The 24,808-nt window shown below is 45.6% G+C and overlaps 1 protein-coding gene and 1 long non-coding RNA gene across 2 annotated transcripts in view; one reads left to right on the top strand and one right to left on the bottom strand.

Moving 5' to 3' along the window:
• Positions 1-3,176, top strand: part of PIWIL3 (piwi like RNA-mediated gene silencing 3) — a 39,229-nt gene extending 36,053 nt beyond the window's left edge. Inside the window, exons 20-21 of the mRNA XM_088801139.1 lie at positions 910-1,057; positions 1,215-3,176. Of these exons, the coding sequence (XP_088657265.1) occupies positions 910-1,057; positions 1,215-1,331 (265 nt within the window). The 3' untranslated portion in view covers positions 1,332-3,176. The remainder of the gene's footprint in view (positions 1-909; positions 1,058-1,214) is intronic.
• A 4,413-nt stretch (positions 3,177-7,589) lies between these two features.
• LOC148757320 (uncharacterized) lies at positions 7,590-17,141 on the bottom strand. Its single transcript, XR_016022390.1, has 3 exons — positions 11,225-17,141; positions 10,713-10,812; positions 7,590-7,705 (listed from the first exon to the last, which is right to left on the bottom strand). It is a non-coding gene; the product is annotated as an uncharacterized LOC148757320 (long non-coding RNA).
• Between the last annotated feature and the right edge of the window lie 7,667 nt (positions 17,142-24,808).

A 24,808-nucleotide genomic window follows, 5' to 3' on the forward strand; every position in this document is an offset into this window, starting at 1 on the left:
ACTCCTGGTTAACTTTAGGCTTGTCAATTGTGCAAATCAGAAAATTATGTAAAACCACAGAGGGAAGTAAAACATGCCACTCACACCAATAGGGAAAATGAAGCGAAACTAAAGACAGACAGAAACGTTGATCAGTCTACCTTGTTTCCCTGAAAATAAGAGCCAGTGGACAACCAGCTCTAATGCGTCTTTTGGAGCAAAAATTAATAAGACCCGGTATTATATTATATATCATTATATAATATATTATAATATATTATTGTAATATATTATATACTATAGTATATTATTATATTATACTATACTATATTATATATTATATTATATTACCTTATAGTAAAATAAGACCAGGTCTTATATTAATTTTTGCTCCAAAAGACCCATGAGAGTCCGGCTAGGTCTTATTTTCGGGAAAACACGGTAGTAGAAGAAAGGAGTAAAGAAAAAAGCAAAAGTATGATAAGCATAAAGCATAACAAAAGATGCTACACAAAACTAAATTCAATGTGTATAATAAATTGATTAACCTTTCCAGTTACATCATTTCGGGAATTTGAACATACTCAGGTGATTGTCAGGGAGAGGCGGGAAGTATCCATCCCGGGATCTCTGAATGGAGTTACTTATGGCCATATCCAATGGGCCAATTTTACATTTCTGCCTCTAGGGATCAGTGCGTATGCTTTTTAAGTCCAAATCATGTGGGAGTTATTACTGGTGTCAATGATTTCACTGTCCTCTGTAGATTGGCTTTCTCAAATCACTCCTCAGTGAGTGGCCAGCCTTTTAAGTGTAAAGGAGACTCTGTCTGTAGAGTGGATTTCTGTAAATTGAGGTCACTTCAGATACTAGTTTGCTACGTTCTTTTTCTTCTGAAACAAGCTGATAGCCACCTGTTCTATTTTCCAGGTATGACTTTTTTATTATAAGTCAGTCTGTGAAAGATGGTACCGTCACTCCCACTCATTACAATGTCATCCATGACACGGTTCGCTTGAGCCCAGATACAGTGCAGTGTCTGACTTACAGACTATGCCACATGTATTATAATTTACCGGTAAGTATTTTTTGATACCCATTTTCCTTCCGATCTGTGAAATTGGGCAAAATTGAATCTGTCCTTTTTGAACCTTGAATTCGTATCTATGAAAATGTAGGGAACGTAGATATGAAGTTAAAAAAATGTGTTGTTGTTGTTCTCCTTTAAACTAAAGGGTGTCATCCGCGTACCTGCTCCATGTCACTATGCCCATAAGCTGGCTTACCTCGTGGGCCAGAGTATTCACCAAGTGCCACATCAGTCTTTGTCAAACCGGCTGTTTTACCTTTGACCTACAGAAGAAAGCCTGATGGGACATGGGGAACCACAATTACGTATTTACTTAGTTTTCCTGCGGAAGCTGTCCATCTGAATGGTTTTCCTCATCATTCTTGACTGAACATGGGCATGATTCAAAGTGATATATGCCACTTTCAATACCACCACTGACTTGACGTGAGACTTCTCTTTTCCAGACAGGAGAACTCACAGTCAGGATTTTGTCTTGCATGTTACCTTTGCAATGTATTAACAATGATTTTATGAGGAAACATGCCCAAATACTCTGCATTCCTAGAAATGCTACTCTGCTCACTGTAAAAGTTATGCATTAGTCACAGGGAGAATACATCTATGAACAGGTCAATTCTACTTAGAAAATATCTACTTTATCTTTGAAACACTTTCATTTCAAAGGACATAAAAAGAACAACATTAAATGGGGATTTATTTGTGTTTAGTATTTTGTATGTAAAAGAGACTGTGTACATGAAGAATAGTTTCTTTGTACTGGGATGGGAATTTGAATGTATTTTTGGTGGGCTGTAAATAAGCTTTGATGGAGCTTGTGATTTAAAAGTTGGCAATTTAAAAACATTGGGGAAAAAACAAACATTGAAGCATTTTGTCACATTTCCCAAAATTAGGGAAATTAAGAGCTCTATTAGCATTTATCTTTAATTTATTCTCTTGTACATATTCCAAGTGTGATGTTGTATTAGCTACACCACAGTCAGAAGAGAGTCTTGAATAAGTTGTGTTTCAATGAAGCTGTTATGTTTTTCCTGAAAGCAGACACATTTTTTTTCTCCACTTAAAACTATCTTCAAATAGATTGCAGAAAACGATATGTGAAATGTTCTGTTTTCTTATACTTTTAAATAGAGCACTATTGTTTTTCACTTGAGGAGGGGTAGTGGTGGAAGGGGAGTAGATTAGCTTCAATATACCAGAAAGGGTATGTTTAAAAACAATACAATTGCTTTGATTATAAGTTAATCAAGTTAGGTTTGCAATTTGAACCAGTCTTATAAGAAGTAAAATTAAAAGAAGTCATTTAAAAATATATTGTAATCCAGGTAACATCCTACCTAGCAGTACTACCAATAATGACAAATATAATACAAGAGATGGCCCATAATTAGAAACAAGTTAAAGCAAAATGTTCTTTTCTGAAGCCAGAATTTGATTTATGATAATACATTTCTAGAGATCTACAAAAATAATTTGGAAGGAACAAATTCGAAGTAGTTATTAAAAAGTTTCTGAATGTTTCCTATAAATGCAATACAAATATTTATAACACTATATAATAGCCTCTAGATTTGTCAATTTAAAATTCAATAAAGGTATGCATGTTAAAAATCACTGAATTTGGGTCTTGTTATTTTTAAAATATATGCTGGTTTTAGGCTTCTTAATCTACTGATCAGAAAAAAATTGTTGCTTTTCTAGGATAAATGGAAATACTGTTGTGACTAGGGCACTAGCTGATCTTATTAGCCAACTAGCACTTTATAAATTTGGTGAAGGAAGCTGGGATATTTCTAGGAGAAAGCCATACTGCCCCAAAAGCTTACAGATAAAATTTCTATAATGTATAAAGCCCAAGTTTCACATTATTGAGTAGGTATGGGGAGGACTAGTTAACGGTCTTTCGGGATTTGACCTAAGTAGCGATACAATCTATAGTCTAAGAAAAACAAACTTCCTGACCCTTAATGAATAAATAATATATAGCAATACTCCCACTGAATACAGTTCAGAAAGTTGGATGAAATATTAGAAAAGAATATTGAATAACATTGAAGCCATGGCAAGGCACAGAAGAAAAAGCACCATTACCTGGCAAAAGGAAATGTAGAGAGAGAGATGACCTTTGTATTTGGGACTGACTATGGAGCCACACATTCCAGAAGAGGTGACTGAGTGAGAAGTTGAGGATGTATTCTAACAACTTTGTGGGCTTGTGTTGAGGAAAAGCTGGAATCTAGGATCTGCACAGAGGGTAGCTGTGGGTTTGAGTCCTTGAAGGAGACAGCCTAGCGGAAGCTGAAAGCAGACAGACCTCCCAGGATCCGAGACCCATTTGGATTGTGAATCCCCTCACTGTCATCAGCCAGAGGCCAATGGAGTCTCTGCAGGATAACAACTTCTTTGAGGTCAATCGCTTCCTAAGGTTCATCATATACAATGTAGAGCACTCAATAGATGCAAACCAAGTATAAGAAGAAGACAAAGCTGAGGGAAATGAGACAACAGAACTAGAACCATAGGGGTTCAAATTATATGAGTTATCAACACAAGGCATAAAATAATTGTGCTTCCTATATTCCAAGAGGTAAAATTAAAAAGAAAAAAATCTCAACAGCAAATTGTGGAAAAGAACCGATTGGGAATTCTATAACTGAAACACAGCATCTGAAATAACTCAGGATGTGTATAGCAGCACACTTGACACAGCTTAAGAGAGAATCGATGAAATGGAAGATTGGTTAGAAGAACCTATTCAGCATGAAGCAGTGAGATAAAAAAAAGGGAAATACATAAAGTAGCCTAAGAGACAGTGGTAATCTCTTATATTGATTAGTTTCTAGAAAGTTGTTGGAGACTCTTGTTCCACTGTAACAAAAAGAATGTATGGGATAGGCTAAAAAACCACGTATATTTTTCCCTTGCTTTTAAAATATTTTAATGAGCTATACATGTGGTAATATGCATAAATCTTCTATATACAAGTGAACAAATTTTATATAATTATACCTATTTAGCCACCATACCTGGGGCAGAGAATTATTTCCAACATTTGAGAAGGTTCTTTTGGCCCTTTTCCATTCAATACCTCCTCCTTAAAGTAACCATTATTCTACTTCTATCACCATAGATTATTTTGCCAGTTATTAATGGATTAGTAGGTGACACAATCTTTGTGGCTGGTTTCTTTCACTTGTTTTATTTATGATTTCCATGAAATTCTCTATGATGTTGGTTTGCATGTAGATGGTTATTTTTTCTTGCTATGTAGTAGTCCATTGTACATATAGACCATAATTTATTCATTCTCTAATTGATATATAGGCAATTGTGTTATTTCCAATTTTTCTTTATTAATAAATCTTCTAGCAACATTTTTGTAAATGTCTTTTCCTAGAAAACCATATATTTTTTAAAGCCATCATAGAACAGACAAATTCTCATGATTAAATTCATGTTTTTGTATTTTGGGCAGGAAAAACACAGAAGTGATAGTATGTTTTTCATCATAGAAGGTGGCACATAATGTCAATTTGTCATTCCTAGACAATTAGTAATTCATCTGTCTGGTGGATTTCTATAAGATTCCATTTGTTTAATTGTCATATTTAATCTGACTTGGACCTTGCCCAGAACAAAGAGGTACTATTATAAAAATAATTATAAAAATTATTTTTATATTAATTTCTAAGATAAATGGAAATACTGTTGTAACTAGGGCATAATTATAAAAATAATTATAAAAATAATAATTATAAAATATAATTATAAAATATAATTATATTTTAATTATAATTATAAAATAATAATAATAAAATAATTATAGGCAATTGTTTAATTTCTAGTTTCTTAAAGTGGTGGATGACAGTTGGAGTAAACAATAGACTAATAAGAATTTAAAAGGGAAGCTGGGAAATAAGATCCATAGAAGCTTTGAAAAGCTCTGTCTTACTCCTGGGGATCTACAATAGCGTGCACGAGAGGAAGGCTGTGTGTATACTCAGCTGTCACATGTTCCAGAAAGACCTGACAAGGCCCCAGCTTCTCCCCTCTGGCTGCCCCTGATGTTCTCTCCAAAAGTAGGAAGTGGAGAGGGTGCGAGGCTTTCCAGCTGCCTGAATGAATGGTCAAGACATGATTCAACATGTTCCCAGAACCCCTTGGCAAAGCCCGGTGCCTTCTTGGTTCCAGGTGGTTAATGAAATCTCTACCAACAGTTGACCATCCAGTAACTGAGAGGGGACCACAGGGGTCACACAGAATACAGACTTGAGAGAATTAGTTCAGAAAAGTCACTAACAAGACAAGACCAAAAAGAACAAATCCTGGGAAGGAGTGAGACTCTCATTCTCAGAGTTGCCACATTATATTTTCTATGTCCAGTTTAAAACAGCAAAAAGGTAAGAGATGTGAAAGCAAAAGTAAAGTATGGCCCTGTGCAGACAAGAGTTGACGTAGCCGGACTCAGCCAGCTTTCCTTAGAAAGACACGTCTGCTCGACTGGCCCTTCGCTCAAGCCTGGGAACTCAGAATCAGGAGAATGCCCGCTAGTTCCTGATAAGAGTGGCTTGTGCTGCCTGAACTGGTTTTGCAAACACGGTGGTTCTGCTGAATAGCTCTTTCCTTCTGGAATTCTTGAATTTAGGTATGGGCTAGGCAGAGTGTACCTAAATGACCAGCCGATAAAAACCTCTGGTCACTCACACAGGCTCTAATGAATCTCCCTGGCAGACAATATTCACACATGTTGTCACAAGTTATTGCTGGAGGAATTAAATGTACCTGTGTGAGTCTTTAGGAGCAGAATTCTTGAAAAGCCTGTGTCTGGTTTTCTCTGGACCTTCATGCATCTTTTCCCTTTGCTTATTTTGGTTAGTGCGCTTTCACTGCAGTAAATCATAGCAATCAGTATGGCTCTGTACTGAGTTCAGTGAGTCCGTATAGAGAATCACAGAACCTGGGGGGCTCTAGCCACCCCCTCTACACAGGCTGGTACGCAAGCAAAAAAGAACCAATGGATGCTGTACCTGAGAAAATCCCAGACAGTGGACTTACTAGACAAAGACTTTGTACCTATTTTAAATGTGTTCAAAGAATTAAAGGAAATCATATTTAAAGAACTAAACAACACTGTGAGATTTGTGTCTCTCCAAGTAGAGACCAACAAGAAAAAACTATAAATTATAAAAGACAACCAAATAGAATTTCTAAAGCCAACAAGTACAGTAACAACCGAAAATTTCAACAGAGGAGCTTTTACTAGTTTCCTAGAGCTGCTATAACGAAGTACTGAAACCAATGTGGATTAAAACAGCAGAAATGTATTGGTTCACACTTCTGGAAGCTGGAAGTCTAAAGTCAAGCTGTAGGCTGGGCTATGCTCCCTGTGGAAGATCTGGCACATTAGACTTCCTTGCCACCTTCTAGCTTTTGGTATTTTCTGGGAATCCCTGGTTTTCCTTGGCTTGCAGCTGCCATCACTCCAATCTATGCCTCCATCAGCACAAGGCTTTCTCCTCTCTGTGTCCATGTGTCCAAACAGTCGTAGTAGGGCCTACCCTAATTCAGTATGACGTTATCTTAACTTGATTACATCTGCAAAGACCACGTCTCCAAATTGGGTAACTTTCATAGGTAATGAGGATTAGAGCGTGAATGTGTATTTGGGGGGACACAAACCCACAACAGGACTGAACAGCAGATCTGAGCAGGAGGAACACAGAGTCAGCAAATTTGAAGCTAACTGGTGCCCCGTGGCAGTGCCGGGCCCAAGAAAATGGCTCAAATCCTGACCCAACTCTTGGCTCTATGTTTTAATCCATGACCCGAAATACAATGCCTTTCCCTGAATTGAAGACACCCCCCCCCCACCGGGGACTGGGCGGATGCAAACATGTGTCCATCTCCACTCAGTTGCACCCCCCACACACACTTGATTCTATCGCTGCCTTGCAGTGAGACTTCCTGGGGGTCAGGTGACCACCCTGAGTGACCAGTAGTCTGTTTAACTCCCAACGGGGAAAACCCTGGACATTCCGAACCAACTGCCCACATAACGGTTGCGCAGTTTGCCTTCGATCAAACAAACCTGGATGATGAGCAGTTAACATCACCTGAGAAAGGGGTCTGCTGGACTGGTGCTTTGGGGGCTTAAAGCCTGAACTTGACAAGCCCCCAGTGTCTCACTGACGATAGATCTGAGCAGCCTGGACTCTGGCTTGGCTGAGAGGGGGCAGTGGCTACACTGGCTCTGAATGTCCCTTTCCTGCCCACGTCCACCCTGACCACAGCCCAGTCTCTGTGTACAAACTACAGCTACTACTCTGGACTCCGCTAACTGGTGTTACTTCAGCAGCACCTTCAATGGGGGATAGAAGGGGACGACTGTAGGAGACTTGGCATTATTTCTGAAATATTTCATAGAAATCAGAGGAAGCCACTTAGGCCTGAAGGTTCTTTGGGGAAAAAAACAGGTTTTGCATTTCTTGTTTTTAATTGATACTTACTTTACAGATCGCAAAGTGCCCCCGTCGTAAGCGTCCAGCTGTATGTATGGCTTCTTATAAACATAAACACATCTGCTGCCAACACCCGGTAGCACACACGCAATGTCCCCAGCACCTGGGGAGCGTCCTGCACAAGGACAGAAGAAGGACACCTGAGTCACCAGGTTACCAGGATGGAGTCACTTACTCCAGGGGTAGTCCAAGCACAGCGATGGCTCCTAATGAGCTCAACGTTAGTGTGGCAGCCCCGTTGAAAGGTGGTGGATCTGGCCAGAAAGCTGGGGGAACCCAACCTGGCCCTTTGGGATTCGCTATGGAAGTGTGGGGACAGGCAAGGGCGCCCAGAGAAGCTGCTCAGAAGCATCTGGGTTTTCACACAGTGGAAAACCCTGCTCCGCAAAGTGTAGTGCCCAGAATAATCAATGGCTACCGTTGCTAGGGGTGCTTTTCTATATTTGTGTTTCGTTTTATAGAAAAACATTTTTTTATAAAATAAAAATTTATATTTTTATAAGGATATTTTCATACAAAGTAGCCACAGAGCTCAGCAATTTACTACAGAGTTCTACTTATTGCTGTTATTTTGCAAAAAGGTCACCATTTGAGTTGTAAATAACAAAAGCACCACGTGGCTCAACCCACAGTTCTCTAGAATAGTGATATTGTCTTAATATCTCTACAAGGAATTAATAGAGAATACAGTAAACCAAACATCAGGAACAACCGTCAGCATGTTTATTCAAAATTTTAAACCATGCTAGGCAACTCAGTAACCTACTCAAAGCCAGAGGAGATGAGAGTGTCATCAAAAACATAAGTAGAAGTCAACTAGCAGCCCCAAAATGCTGGTTGACTTTGGCCAAGACAGTTGAAAACATGAAAGTTCCCCTTACATCTCTATTGCCAGATTACATTAATGAAATCAAAACTAGAAAGCAAGACTGTAAAGACTATGATAATTTAGAAGCTATCACTAGATATTTTGTCATTGTATGTTAGCCCCCAAACTAAAGTTACAATGATAAAGGCCAAATGATCTTGAAGTTTGAGCTTGAGTCATTTTATCTGCATAATCCCAAATTTTCTCCACTGCAAAATAAGACTAACAGAACTGTCTTACTTACCTCACAAGGTTAGTAAGAGGCTCAAGAGAGGTAATATATGTTATAACTGTGTGGGAAGTTCAAGGCACTATATAAATGTGAAGTATTATGACCATAACGTGACCATGAATTTTATACAGGATCTGTGAGAGTGATTCTGTTTTTGTTGGAAAAACACTTTAAAAGCAACTGGAAGCAGATAAATATTAATGTAAAAATGTTCCATGTGCAATAAAAGGTCTATCTAAAACTAGCACCACAACTTAAAAAACTAAATGTAAAAAATAAAATCTGAACAATGAAAAGCTCACCTTGTACTAAAGGTGGCGCCTTGAAAGAATAGCAGCAGTGAGGCGGCTCTGGGTCCTGCTGGAAGGTTCCCGACACTGTGGCAGCCCCACCCCCTCCGAGGACCTGGCTGAGGCCAGGTCATGGCCTTCACAGGCGTCAACCAGGACCTACCACACAAACCCAGGTGCTAGAATCCCTGGGGAGGCACAGACACAGATGCAGGAGGGCTCCTGGGGGGCTGGGGGTGAGGGGGTGCAGGGACGCTCCTCAGGACCTACAAGTGACCTTGGGCGCTGACATCCCAGGGGTCAGATCCACAGGAAACTGGAGGCTTTTGCTGCACTAACTAGCCTGAGGGTGTTGTCTGTCAGCTGAGCATCTATAAAAGTCTTATAAGGGCGATTGCACCTAGGCATTTGGCCGGGGCAGCTTTAGGTGACTGGTTCCCTGGACAGTAAAACTGATACACAGGAAATGGGGGGAGGGGGTCTCTAGGACTCCAGGATGGAAAGGCCAAGTCCCTCCCCACTTGGCCCTGTCAGTAGCAGGAGGTCTGAGGACAGGTGGGAGAGGGGACCCTGCCCCTCCACCCCTCACTCACTACAACCCCACATGTCACCTACACAGTAAAATAGGACTGAGACCTGCCTGTGCTTCGACTTAAAAACCATCATGCAGTGGGAATAAAGAGATAAGTTTTATGGCTCAATGTATTCCAATGGGAAAGGTTACAGAAGACACTGCTGCTGCAAATGTAAGGAAACCGATTACATTTGTTTTATTTATTTACAAATTTGGAAATTAAAGAAACCTTAGCAATTTGTAATCCTATCCCCTTACCATATCCCAAAAGAGCATGACATTTTCTTCGATATTTTTGGGGCTTGTTTGATTTTTACAAATAGAAGAACAACTTACAGAACCTCAGCCTGAGAAATGGTGCCATGAGGTGAGCCAGGCCCTCGGCAGGGCTCCACAGAGGCTGAAGGGTCCCCAGGGGTTGGGCAACACCCAGGTGGCTTAGGATCCTGCAGTGTCCCCAACTTGATGCTGGGACCACAAAGTACCCACAGAGATGCAGAGATGGAGGCTCTCCCAGAGCCACAAAATTACCTTAATGAACATAGTTCTACTGTACCTTCAACTGGGTTGTTAATGAGATGTCCTCTGTTGTTTGGCCAGATGCAGACCCCTCTGGCCCACTGCTTGCATGAGAAGGGGCCACAGGACATCTCCTCCCCCTTTTCCCAGGAGGCTCCAAGTGGGGGAGGCCCGCCGCCCCCCAGTCTCCTCACACCCAGTGATGAGGGTCCCACGTTAAACCTCCACTAGGGGATGCTCCCTGTGGGTCTTATGGGGTCGGTAGGCAGGGTGGGTCCTGCAGGGCGAGGTGGTAAATGCATCCAGGGGACTCTCACGAAGAATACGACGTGAACGCCACAGCCTGAAGTTACCCACGTGGTGGCCGTACAGGAACCTACTGTCCTCTCCTCCAGGTTAAGGAGGCTGAGGAGGGACGGGCCCAGCAACTGTAGAAGCTTATATGCCTGAGAATCGTCCTCAGGAAAGACGTGCTCAGGACATCCTTCAGTGGCCTGCACTGATTCTTTACTCTCCCCTCGTCTCCCCTGCACGGCCACAGGCAATAGGGGCCACCAGAGAACTCTCCTCAGTTTGCTTCCTTTTACTAAAAGACAAAAAATAAATAAGTTAGAAAGCTACAGGGAACAGCGCACTTACGCGTTTTCATCCCAAGCACCACAGGTTCAAAGTTCTCCTACTTCGTCTTTCTCCGGAATTGCTTCGTCTGCTCTTTCTCCTGAAGCACTTCTGAAGGAATCTGGAAAACGGGAGGGAAGAGCAGAATCGGGCCTGTGCAGAGCCACTCACTGCAGGAAAAGCCCCGTGTGGGGAGCCCAGGGCAGAGCCAGACTTCACAGGGCGCTCCAGCAGGGTGGGCCCAGCCCTTGGACTCCCCGCCCAGCGCCCTGCATGGACCACTCAGGTTGGTCAACAGGATTGAATGCTGTAGACGGGGTCAGGCGCCAGGGCGATGCTGAGAGAGTGACAGTGGAGGGCGGGGAGGGGAGTATAGACATTGACGATCCCAGGACCCAGCACCTGGATGAGACCAGATCCCTTAGGAAGAGAATCATAAAAAGAGAAGGAGGACCTGGGGAAGGGTCACACACGGGAGCTTATGGATAGGAAAGAGAGAACATGAAAAAGAGATGAAGGAGGTAATTACTTACAAGTGCTCTTAGGCTCACTCTGTGGGTGGCTTTGTCATCCTGACAGCGGTCCTCGGTGGGACAAAGGCGGCAGCCATGTTGAGGTGGCCACGGGGAAGGAAAGGGGAGAGTTAGAGTCCAAGTGAGAGCCCAGGGTCCTGCTGCTCCTGGGTGATGGAGCCGCACCAGGACCCGTTCTGTCCTCACGTCTACACTCGTTCCCCAGAGCCTCCTGGTCCTGAGGCCTGGGGTCCTGTCCTGGTCCTGCTCAATCCCAGGAGACAGGTCAGTGGTGCTGTGAGATCCAGTGTGTCTCCTAGAATGTGCCGGCCCTGGAGGGTCAGGGGAGGCAGCTGGGCAGAGGCTTAGGTCACATGAAAGCACATTCAACACATCAGCCTCGGCTGGGGTGTGGAGGCGGAAGTGAGCTCTAGAATAGTGGAGCGAAAGCTGTGATGCAGAGGAATTCTTCTTTAACTCATAGCGCCCTTTCCATGAGGAACAAACATGAGGAGAGAAGCAGAAGGTGCTGTACAAGTCCTGAGCGTAAAGCGGCAGGGACTTGACTTCTCAGAAACGAGAAGACCCTGGTCTCCACTTGGCAGAGCCTATGAGCCAGTTATTGTGTCCACCAGATTAAGGCCATCGTAGGTCAATTATGAGAATGAAACCACAGTCTCTTGCCCACAGTTCTCAGGAGTGCTGACCAATCAAATGCCAAGCTCTGAGATTTGGCTGGGGTGAGGGGAAGAAAGGGCTGGTCTTATAGGAACGATGAGTTTTATAGAGCAAAGCAAGGAAAGATGATGACAAACACCACACTCAGACCCTGGACACAGAGAGCCCCATGTCCATAACATCACTGAGACAACCCATCAGACTTCCACATGCATTTCCTTTTTCTGTCTGATGTCACATCCCCCTTCCTCAACCTTCAAAGCAGCAGGCGACACACACCTGTTCCCATGAACTCTCTCCCATTGAATTGACCTGAATCTTGTTAGCTGTGTGTAGAGTCTTCATTGTCACTTTCAGTGTCAGAGAAGCTCTCTGCCAGCCAGTCTTTAGATACAGAGACATGAGCAGTGATGTTACTAGAAAGAGGGCTCCCCCATTCCTCCTACTTGATGTGAGACTGTGGAGAGTCACACAGCATCACCCTGACCTTTCCTTCAGGTTCTCAGCTCTTCCCTGTGCTCCATGGGGTGCAAGTTTTTGAACAAGATGTTGGTCACAGATGCAAACATTTAAATCAGAGAGAGATGCTGAAGGAATCCCCTTTTAATTCCTCCTTGCCCCCGGCCTCCGACGGCTCTTCCCTCCAAACTTATCAACCTGGAATTGCAGCTCTTATGTTCACATTTGAGTGTGCCTGTGTCACTGAGCAATTGGATGTTTTATGTTAATTCACTGAGTTAATTAATGATCAAGTGAAACGAATTATAAACAGCCACACCTGGCCTCTGGTGGCCACAGTGGAGAGCCCAACTCTCGCTCTAAGGATATGGAAGATGTGCCCTCCCCTTCACTGCCAGCTCCCCCAGAGCGGTCGGTGGGTCTGATCTGATCATTCACTTGTAGGAATGGCAAGGACTCATGTGCATGTGTCAGGTGCAAGGGAGGCTCTGGGGACACTCAAAGTCAGGGGACACCCTGACTCTGCACTAGAGCCTGGAAAGGCAGTGGCAAAGACCCCCTAAGGGGGAGAATGACTTGTACAATAAAAATGACAAAACATCGCTGAAGGAATTGAAGACACAAACAATGGGAACCACACACTGTGTTCATGGGTTGGAAGACATAAAATTGCTAACATTTCCACACAACCCAAAGTGTTCTGCAGACCCAATGCAACACCCTTGAAAATCCTACTCTCATTGTTATAGAAAAAAATAAGAAAATCTTAAAATACATATGGGACCCAGTAGCCAATACTATATGGAGAACGAAAAATAAACACAGAAGTTCCACTCTTCCTGGTGTGAAAACTCATGACAAAGCTATAGTCATCCAAACAGCATGTGGCTGGCATAAAAGCAGACACATCAATCTGTGGAACAGAAGACAAAGTGGTAAATCACACACATCTATGGCCAAATGATCTTCCAGAAGGGTGTCATGACTAAACAATGGGGAAAGGATAGTCTCTTTAACAATCAACAGAATGAAAAGGCTCCTACAAAATAGGAGAAAATATTTACAACACTCAGTGGTTAAAAAAAAAAAAGAAGAATCCAACTAAAACTTGGGCAAAGGCTTGAGCAGACATTTCTCCACAATAGACATACGAATGGCCAACAGACCTATGAAAAGGGGTCAACAGAATTAACCATCAGGGAAACGCAAATGAAGAGGATGGTGAGGTATCACTGAACACGTTAGGTTGTGTATTATTTGAAGAAAAAAAAGGATAACAAATGTGGGCAAGGATGGGAGAAATTGGATCCTTTCTACACTTAGTGTAAATGTAAAATGGCACAGCCATTATGGAAAACAGAATTGAGCTTCCTCAAAGTATTACAAACAGAACTCCCCTAAGATGCAGTGGTAGCTCTTTTGGGTCACATGCCAAGGGAATGAATTCGGGATCTCGAGGGGATACCTGCACGCCTTTGACCATTGCTGCATTGCTCACAACAGCCCCGATCTGGAAACAGCCCCAGTGTCCAAGGACAGGTGAAGCGTGAAGAAAAGGTGGTGTATGCATTCAATGGAATGTCATTCACCTTAAAAGGGCAGGAAATCATGCCATTTGCAGCAAACTGAATAAACCTGGAGGACATTATTCTAAGTGAACAAAAGTCCGTCACAAAAAAAGAAATAGTGTACGATTCCATTAGATGACTATCTAAAATAGTCAACCTCCTAGAAGCAGAGAGTGGATGCGTGGTTGCTGAGAATTGGGTGGGGGGGAGAAAATACGGAGTTACTGTGAATGGGTACAGAGTTGGAGTCATGTGAGCTGAAAAAGTTCTAGATCTGCTGTGTAATAACGTGCACGCAGGTAGCAATACTGTACTGTATTCTTAAAAGGCGCTTAGCAGTTAGATTCTGTTTTTTTGTTTTTTTTTTACCACAATAAAAAAATTAGTAAAATAAATTAGAAAGCAAAGAAAGGAAAGAAAAATGCAATAAAGAGAGAGTGTGGACTGCGGTGTTAGGGAGAGGAAGAAACAAAGAAAGGACAGGCTAGAAGAGAGGGAAGGAGGGAAGGAGGGTAGGAAGGAGGGATGGAAGGAGGGAGGGGAGAGAGGGAGGAAGGGGGGGAAGAGGAAGAGAAATGGGGGGAGAATGGGAGAGGGAGGGAGCAAAGGAGAAAGGGTCTGATTGTTACAAAGGAAGATACAGAAACCGTGGAACAGGAGGAAAGCTCCTCTCTCCAGGTTGAAAAGAAGACGTCTACACAGTGTGCAATCCAGCAACATGGCTGCGTCCTTTCTCACCCCCATTCAAGAAGCAGCCAAATAGCATCTTAAGCCTGGGCAAGGCTGGGCTCAGGGAACGGTGTCCTACTGCTTCTCCTGATCTTAAAACCACCACCTGGTCACCCCTGGCCTGGGTGCCCTTCCTGCGTCTTCCTCTGCTCCTCTAAATTGTTGTCATGACAAAGTCTGGCCCAAGGCTCTCAGAGCTGTTCTCGCACCTGGAATCCACTGGACAGCGCGCTGTCAATTCCTGGAGCCCAGCTGTGGGGAGCCTCGTTTTGACATATCAGCGCACACATCTGGGTTCCCTTCAGCACCACGAGGAGACGGTGATCTAGAGATTAAGGATTTCTAGGACAGACGTGTCTCAAGTAGACAGTCTCTGGGATAAACAAGTGACAGTTTATGTTCGAGCAGTCTTTTTTTTTTTTTTTGCGTGGAGGGGAAACATTGAAATCTACTAGACAAATTCTACTAAAATACATATTTCACACAAGACTCCTAGTACAAAGGAAACTCAACTCATAAGTTGTCTCATTTTATATGCATAACGACTTAAACTACTGCCTTGACCTGATTTCTGACAAAGCCCTTCAGAAGAAAGCATGACCCTATTTCCAAAGGAAGTTACCGGAGGGACATGAGGGGCAGAGCACTCGTCGCTCTGCTGAACTGCTCTTTCCTCACCTCGCGATGCACAGCGTGCCCTTCGTCCTCCTAGGACAGGAGCCCAGTGCCACCCTGATGCTCAGGCCCTCACCGTGACCTCTTGGTTCTGTTCAATGTGCAGTGTTTCTTGCCCGCCCAGAAAACCATAGGTAGGATGAGTGATGGGAGACAGATATTCCACATGAAAATGTCTTTGTGTGTTTTTAGCAAGAGTGTGTGAAGGTAAATGTTAGACCTCTGTGGAGAAAGCCACAGTGAATTTCCCTCAGATCTCCCTGGAGTCTCTCCTGGTTCAAATGACTCCAGAACTGGACGTGACATGGGGCTACACCAGGGCCCATCTGCAAAAGGAAGGAGCCCTGCCCAGCGTTCAGCTAAGTTGGGGGGAGGAGTCATTCGTAGGCCTTTAGTGGAAAAGCCTTGAGACTGAGGGAAGTGGCAGCAGTGACACATCATGACCGTTAAAACGCCACAAGCCATACTAAGAGGCAATGATAATAATTAAAGGAAGTTGTCATTGATGCAGTAACAGAGGTTCTGAAATACAGTTTCCCCCTTTAGAACTCAGTGAGCATTGCCCTGAGCGCTGAGGGATTTGTTCTTCCATGTTCATTGTGGTATAGTTGGCATACAATGGATGCACACATGTAAACTTACATTGTCCCATCTCCAGTGTCCACTGAGACCTCCTGAAATGACAGGAGATACCATGAGGAGCAGATCATGCCGGGTCGTGTTTCCACAGCTCTTTGGTTCACTTCATGACATGAGAAAACCAGATGGGAACTCTGGCAAGTCGAGGGAACCCAAAGCAAGAACAGAGCAAAACTGCTCATTTCAAAAGGCATGAACTTTTGCTGGAGGAAGTATCTCACACGGCCATTTTGGTTTGGCAATTACAAAACTCTTTTCCATGGAGGAAAAACTGCTCACAGGCAGCAGCTCACTCCCGTACAATCTGCAACTGATGTTGTCCTTTGATGCCCTTTCGAATCAGGAATCAGGTGGTAAGAGGCTTACACTCCACACTCTCTCCACCAAGAAAATTGTCTGTGTCATCTGTAACGTACAGGCTCACTCTCATTTTCATGTCTTAGTTCTACTGAAAAATAAAGCACCATTCCTATCACAGAGGAAGGAAGGCGAACTTACCTTGAGGGTAGATGGGGCCACATCACTTGTGCTGTAGCTGGGAAGCTCCTCGGTCAGGCCTTCAGGGGGCTTTGTGAAGACAGATAATACCCCACCCCCATTTCTTTCTCATGTGCTCTCTTTCCATCTGAAAGTCTCAGTGGGTCAGTCACTGCTGACACTGCTCATGAATTTCTCAGTGAGCTTTTCTTAATACTGACCTGGGGCCTGAGTGTGTGGATGGCGGTGATTAATAAGTAAGAGGCGAGCTGCTGCCGGCCCCTCCTCCTCGCTGGATGAAGGGCGGCCAAGGAGAGGGCGGGAAAGACGTGAGAAGAAGAGTCTCTGTCCTCCCAGCTAAGGGGAGCCCCATCCATGGAACAGTCAGTCTAACAAAGAGGACACAGTCACGGGCACGCTGCTGTCCAAGGTCACATTCGTATGACGGCTCCGCCTGGTCAGAAGTTTGGCTGAATTGCCCCTCCTCCCTCCCTTCGTCCACGCTCTTTCCTTCCTGCAGAATCCACAAGCTCCTAAGTGTAATCAGCTCCTCTGTAAGATCAGGGAACCTGATGAAAAGCCAACTTTACTGGGGAACCGAACTAAATTCTAGGCAAAGTATGCCATCACATTTCTCCACAATTTTGTTTCAGAAGAAAATGTCAAATACACGAGATTTGAAAGTACAGAAATCCCATTATTTAAAATAACCACTATCGTCCCTGTGATACTTCCCTCCCAGCCTTCCTTCCTACACCACGTGTGTGCCCACTGAGTCAGGGTCTGTCCATCCTCGCACTGGCCACTGACAGTGAGATAGTTTGTTATGGGGGGGGTCTGGGGGGAGCACTGACGCTCTCGACCCCACTTGCGCGGGAGATTTGCAACGAGGTGATGGGCACGGGCTCCCCACCAGGTTCACTTTGAGGTGTCCTTGGCCGCTGCCCCTTGGGTACGTGCTCACACGGTTTGAGCATTTCTAAGGCTAGTTGTGATTTCGTCTCCCTGATTCTCGAGGCAGAGGCTGAGGAGTGACCGCAGGCCTGAGAGAGGCTGATCTACACGGTCCTAGTGCGGGCGTCACGCCTCTGAGAATCTGGGAGCTAAGCAGGAGCACGTGGACCCTACATGCGCCTTTCACATCAATGACTCTGCCAAAGTCGCTGTGAAATGCACCTGTCGCTGCCCTGGGCTGTGAGACACAGAGGCCCCCTCTCACGATGGGCAGCGTGCAGGAGCTCAGTGGACATGTCCACAGAGCCCGGGACTCCCTTACTCTGTGACAAGTGAACCCACGGCAGAGGGGTGAACGCAGGTCCATGGTCCAGAGCAGCAGCTTTGGGACCCATGCCTGGATTCCCATGTTGGCTTCTCCACAAGAGGTCCAGAGCTTCTGTCGTTCATATCTGCACAATCGCCACGTGAGGAAACAGAACATGAAACAAACCTCCAGACACAGCTGTGGTGAGGGAACAGAGAGGTAATTCTGTAAAGTATACACCGGTGACAGGACTTGCTTTAGAAAGCAGGCCCAGGTATTCTGTTGTGTAAGCGGGTAGATCGCCTGAAGAATCCCAGGCACTCACACACACTCACATTCACAATCACACCACACACACACACCCTACACACCTCACACACAAGCCTCACCACCTACATGTCGTCGTTACTTCCGGGGACTGTAGAACTGGCCAGAGTTCTTTCCTGGGCGTTCAGTTATGTACACTACACCCCCCCCTCACTCCCAGCAGAAATACGGAATCTGGGGGGCTCTCCAGACCAAAGTGGGAAAGAAAGCACCCCCCCTTCTTCCGAAGCTAGATTTTTTTCCTCGCAAGTGACTCCAGAATACATTCATGTTTCATCTGCTGCTGCATCCTCCTGCCATGAGAGAAAAGGACGCACTGTAAGGATCAGACTGACCTGGACACTGTTTGCTCAGGCCTTCTCTTCTCATGGTGACTTTCGGACACCAGGTGGTTGAGTCGGTGATGCAGGAGAAAAGCTCAGAACACCTGTGCAAAAGCTCAAGCTCTTCAGGGACGGTCTGTTAAGCCCCTTTGCACTGCAAATAGAAAACTCTTTTTAGGAGAAGAGTGTTCTCTTGAGGACAGTGCTGCTAGCGCACAGGCTGTCGCTGAGGCCGGCATTGTTGAATGCCGTCTTGACTGAGGTGTCAGCGGTTAGAGACTTACCGGACATCCCCCAACAAGGAAATCGCGTACGTCATCTCCATGTGCATGGTCAGATTTCCCTCTGAATTCTGGGGGAAAGGAAGACATGCAGCCCATCTCGGGGGACTGTCACTTAGACAAAGAAGGGCCAGCATACCTTGGGGATAGTTGGAGCGTCTCCCTGCACCCCTCATTGAGAAGCTTCTCCTCTGCGATGTCACGGGGCTCCGGGGACACAGAGGAACTGTCAGTCCTGGGGCTGCCGCTCAGGACTCACTCAGGGAGCTCTGCCACCCACTGCAGGAAAAGCCCCAAGTGGGGAGCCCAGGGCAGAAGCAGACGCCACAAGGCCCACCAGCCCTGGTGACTGCCAGCCCCGCTCCCTCAATGGGCATGGGTGAGGGTGTGTGGATGGGGGGATGTCAGAATGGCAGCTGAGCTGCTGCCAGGCCACCCTCTGTGCTGGATGAAGGACGGGAGGCTGAGGAGCGGGAAAGGAAGAGAAATAGAACCCTTGGCACCCTCGCTGCAGAGACTCTAACCTATTTCAAATAATCTAAAAAAGGGTAAACACTGAAATGCATGCTGTGTTTCCGTGAGTTTCATGCTCCTCCACCCATTTTAACTCATCAAATTTCCCTTCTTCTTGAAACGTTTCAACCCATTTCAGCGTCCATGCAGTCATGTATGCTGCTACTGTCTTCATCGTCTATAATACTGGATTTTTGCGTTTTTACCCTGATGAGATACGCATAATGCTTTTCCTAATTTGTGACTATACAGGTCAGTAGCATTAATTGCATTCACAATGCTGTGGACCCACCTCTACTAATTATACCCAAAACTTTTTCATCATATCCAACATAATCTCTGTCCCCATTAACAAATCACTCCACCTTCTCCCTATTTACGCGATGCACACCGGTGTACAGATACCTGTGTGATACTCTAGTGGTGACACGTGACATGATGCTCTTGTCGAATCTCATAGATGTCACAGCACAGGGAGTGAATCATAATGGAAACTATGGCCTTTCATTAGTAAAAATATCCACAATATTTCACTACTAATTGTATCACATGAATATAAGATGGCATCAATAGGAAACTGGAGAGGTGGGAGATGCGAACTTTGTGTATTATCTGGACAACCATTATGGTTATCTACACCTGTTCTCAATCACGTCTATTCATCTTTACAAATCTGCAGACGCTGGAGTAGGGAGGGATCTATTCAGCGAATGTAAAAAATCAGCTGCTGTCTAGAGGCCCCATCTACCCCCAAGGTAACATGGCAATTCTTTGTCTGAGCTGGAACATTAGCTAGAGACGTTGTATTCAACATGTATGACATTTTGACTTGTCAATGCATCTTTCTTTACTTCGATAGTGAGGGCACTAGCCAGTGAGGACATTTGAATTTGCACACATGAAATTAAAGAATATGCCTTCACGTTTTTATCATTTTCTCTTAAAAATGGGACACTGAAATTATTCTTGAATTAACTTCAGGAGCATAATTCCACATCACCTTCCCTGGGTTATTTACGGGATGGAGGCTGCGGTGTGGCGGGATATGCACTCTTCTGGACCACTTCCTTCTGATGGCAGTTGACAGATTGGTGCTAATGGCAGCACTACTTTCCTCATCCTGGCTGCTATGTCCTGCAAAATGCGTGACAATATAGAGGGCCTGTCATCTTCCTGGAAGAAGACCATTGGGAAATTGGGAATAATTTATTCCCAGTTGCAACTATTGGTCCCTTTATTCACCAGGTGACCAGATGACCCTCCAGAAGTAAAGACGGACCTAGGAAGTTCTTAGAGCCCGTTGTGCACCTAAAATGCCCAACAGACAGGTTTTGTGGGCAAACACCTTTATTTAGCTGAGACATTATAGAAACGCAGCAAAGCCCAGTGACTGTGCTGGTATGCTGCCACGCAGCAGCCTACCTGTCTGTCTCCTCGTACCTGCCCCTAAAGCAAGGAGAGTCTGTGAGACGGATCCTTTCAGGGACTTTGCTTCACCTTTGTGCTTGCAACTTAGGTCTCCGTTTGGCCCCAGAAAGATGGCTGGTCAGCCAATGACGGGTACGACTTTCCACGTGGAAAGCAACCTAAGACAGGCGGAGCCGCGTGGGGACCAACAGGAGAATCCACGGGGTTCACAGAGGTGGGCACAGCCCCCCACCTTCCCCCAGCTAAGGAGAGCCTCTGCCTCTGTGGCTGCATTCCTTCCCACAACTTTCAAGGGAAGAGATTCAATGGTGTGCTCTCCATCTATTCATATGCATCAAGGTTGTTTTATCCCGTGGGAAGTACATACATCCTGAGACTTATGGTTCAGCTGCCTGCAGGCAGGGTGATTGGCTTGAATCAGTTTCCTATTATAATGTATGGGGTTCACAGATCTTGAGATCGACAAGCTTTATCTCCTTTACTTTCCCACCTAAGTAATAAAAGCTACTGCGTAGGCCTGATTCAGGGCTCAGTCCTTGAGGCTGCAGTCCCTTGGCCCTGCTTGCACTCTATTCATGGCTACTGTCTTTCTTAACCCTGTGCTGCCCTCCTCACTCCCCACAACCCTTGTGGAGCGGGACGTGACACTGGTGGCCTGGGTTCTGATCCCATGTAGACGCTCTGCACGTACCTGGGAAAGTTATGCAGATCACACTGGGCCTCAGTGCCGTTCCAACATGGAGAAATGTGAAGATGGCCTCCTTATTAGTATGTGATGGGGCTAAGAATGTAAAGCCTTAAAAAAATTGATTGGTGCTTCATATTTGCCCTTAGAAGTGTCCAAGCATTGAGTACCTGCAGAATAAACTAGACACTTGGTGGCTGAATTCCAAGAGGTACTTGAATAGCTCTAGGGCAGGGGAGGGTGCAAGGTTACTTTTTCATCCTTTACAAGGGTGAAGGATGCTTTACAGCCCATGGAGTAAGATTTCCAGGCGGGAATTCCCGCCGTTCTCAGGAATTGTTTTCACTTATCCCGAGATATAAAATGTTTTCTGTTCGCCACGATGAATCGTTTCCACAAAGGGACGGCCGATACTACCAACCACCTGGGATCAAGGAGCCAGTTTTCCGACCAACTTTTCTCGGGCTTCGGGAACAAAAAAGCGAGAAAATTTCCCGAGAACGGGTGGAAAATCCTGCCTGGAAACCCTAGCATGGAAAGTATCTGTCATGTGAAATATTTGGTAGAAATCAGAGGAAGCCACCTGGGCCTGAAGGTTCTTTGGGGAAAAAACAGGTTTTGCATTTCTTGTTTTTAATTGATACTTACTTTACAGATCGCAAAGTGCCCCAGTTGTAAGCGTCCAGCTGTATGGCTTCTTATAAACATAAACACATCTGCTGCCAACACCCGGTAGCACACATGCAATGTCCCCAGCACCTGGGCAGCGTCCTGCACAAGGACAGAAGAAGCACACCTGCGTCACCAGGTTACCAGGATGTAGTCACTTACTCCAGGGGTGGTCCAAGCACAACGATGGCTCCTAATGAGCTCAACGTTAGTGTGGCAGCCCCGTTGAAAGGTGGTGGATCTGGCCAGAAAGCTGGGGGAACCCAACCAGGCCCTTTGGGATTCGCTATGGAAGTGTGGGGGCAGGCAAGGGTGCCCAGAGAAGCTGCTCAGAAGCATCTGGGTTTTCACACAGTGGAAAACCCTGCTCCGCAAAGTGGAGTGCCCAGAATAATCGATGGCTACCGTTGCTAGGGGTGCTTTTCTATATTTGTGTTTCGTTTCATAGAAAAACATTTTAAAAGCAAGTGGAAGCAGATAAATACTAATGTAAAAATGTTCCAAGTGAAATAAAAGATCTATGTAAAACTAGCACTAAATCTATACAATAAAATATGAACTTGATCTAAATGCAGCACCTTGGGAGAGTGGCAGCAGTGAGGCGGCTCCGTTCTGGGTCCTGCTGAAAGGTTCCCGACACTGTGGCAACCCCACCCCCTCTGAGGACCCGGCTGAGGCCAGGTCATGGCCTTCACAGGCGTCAACCAGGACCTGCCACACAAACCCAGGTGCTAGAATCCTGGGGAGGCACAGACACAGATGCAGGAGGGCTCCTGGGGGGCTGGGGGTGAGGGGGTGCAGGGACGCTCCTCAGGACCTACAAGTGACCTTGGGCGCTGACATCCCAGGGGTCAGATCCACAGGAAACTGGAGGCTTTTGCTGCACTAGCCTGAGGGTGTTGTCTGTCAGCTGAGCATCTATAAGTCTTATAGGGGCGATTGCATCTGGGCATTTGGCAGGGCAGCCTTAGGTGACTGGTTCCCTGGACAGTAAAACTGATACACAGGAAATGGGGGGAGGGGGGCTCTAGGACTCCAGGATGGAAAGGCCAAGTCCCTCCCCCCTGGGCCCTGTGAGGAGCAGGAGGTCTGAGGACAGATGGGAGAGGGGACCCTGCCCCTCCACCCCTCACTCACTACGACCCAACATGTCACCTGCACAGTAAAATAGGACTGAGACCTGCCTGTGCCTTCGACTTAAAAACCATCCTGCAGTGGGAATAAAGAGATAAGTTTTATGGCTCAATGTATTCTAATGGGAAAGGTTGCAGAAGACACTGCGGTTGCAAATGTAAGGAAACCGATTACATTTGTTTTATTTATTTACAAATTTGGAAATTAAAGAAACCTTAGCAATTTGTAATCCTATCCCCTTACCATATCCCAAAAGAGCATGACATTTTCTTCGATATTTTTGGGGCTTGTTTGATTTTTATAAATAGAAGAATAACTTACAGAACCTCAGCCTGAGAAATGGTGCCATGAGGTGAGCCAGGCCCTCGGCAGGGCTCCACAGAGGCTGAGGGGTCCCCAGGGGTTGGGCAACACCCAGGTGGCTTAGGATCCTGCAGTGTCCCCAACTTGATGCTGGGACCACAAAGTACCCACAGAGATGCAGAGATGGAGGCTCTCCCGGAGCCACAAAATTACCTTAATGAACATAGTTCTACTGTACCTTCAACTGGGTCATTTAAGAGATGTCCTCTGTTGTTTGGCCAGATGCAGACCCCTCTGGCCCACTGCTTGCATGAGAAGGGGCCACAGGACATCTTCTCCTCCCCCTTTTCCCGGGAGGCCTCTAGTAGGGGAGGCCAGGCCACCCCACACTGTCTCCTCACACCCAGTGATGAGGGTCCCACGTTAAACCCCCACTAGGGGATGCTCCCTGTGGGTCTTAAGGGGTCAGTAGGCAGAGTGGGTCCTGCAGGGCGAGGTGGTAAATGCATCCAGGGGACTCTCACGAAGAATACGACGTGAACGCCACAGCCTGAAGTTACCCACGTGGTGGCCATACAGGAACCTACTGTCCTCTCCTCCAGGTTAAGGAGGCTGAGGAGGGACGGGCCCAGCAACTGTAGAAGCTTATATGCCTGAGAATCGTCCTCAGGAAAGACGTGCTCAGGACATCTTTCAGTGGCCTGCACTGATTCTTTACTCTCCCCTCGTCTCCCCTGCATGGCCACAGGCAATAGGGGCCACCAGAGAGCTCTCCTCAGTTTGCTTCCTTTTACTAAAATGTTCTTCCCTCCCTACCCCCAAAATAAATAAGGTAGGAGGCATCCGAGAACATGCGCACTTACCTGTCTTTTCATCCCAAGCATCACAGGTTCAAAGTTCTTCTATTTTGTCTTCCTCCTGAATCGCTTCCTCTGCTGCTTCTCTTGAAGCACATGTGACAAAATTTCTGGAAAACTGGAAGGAAGAGCAGAATCGGGCATGTGCAGAGCCACCTAGTAAGGAAACCCCCGTGTGGGGAGCCCAGGGCAGAGCCAGACTTCAAAGGGCGCTCCAGCAGGGTGGGCCCAGCCCTTGTGACAGCCCTGTTCCCTGCGCAGGCCTCTCAGGTAGCTGAACAGGATTGAATGGTGTAGACGGGGGTCAGGGGACAGGGCAATGCTGAGAGATGATAGTGAACGGCTAGAGGGGGCGCATATTATAGACTTTGATCCTCCTGGGGACTCAAGGGCCTGATGAGACAAGATCCTTCTGGGGGACCATAAAAAGAGAGAAGCAGAGGTTGGGGAAGAGTCACAAAGAGGAGCTAACAGATGAGAGAAAGAATAAAAAAGAAAGAGGAAATACATGCCACGTCGATTGTTGCTCTCTCTGTTGAGTCTCTAAACAAAGCAGTCTTCGAGTCACCAGGACAGCAACGACACTGGCGGGGCCATGG

This window comes from Rhinolophus sinicus, chromosome 9 (assembly GCF_057876585.1).
Source record: "Rhinolophus sinicus isolate RSI-liver-muscle chromosome 9, RSI-T2T, whole genome shotgun sequence".
Taxonomy (NCBI): Eukaryota; Metazoa; Chordata; class Mammalia; order Chiroptera; family Rhinolophidae; genus Rhinolophus; species Rhinolophus sinicus.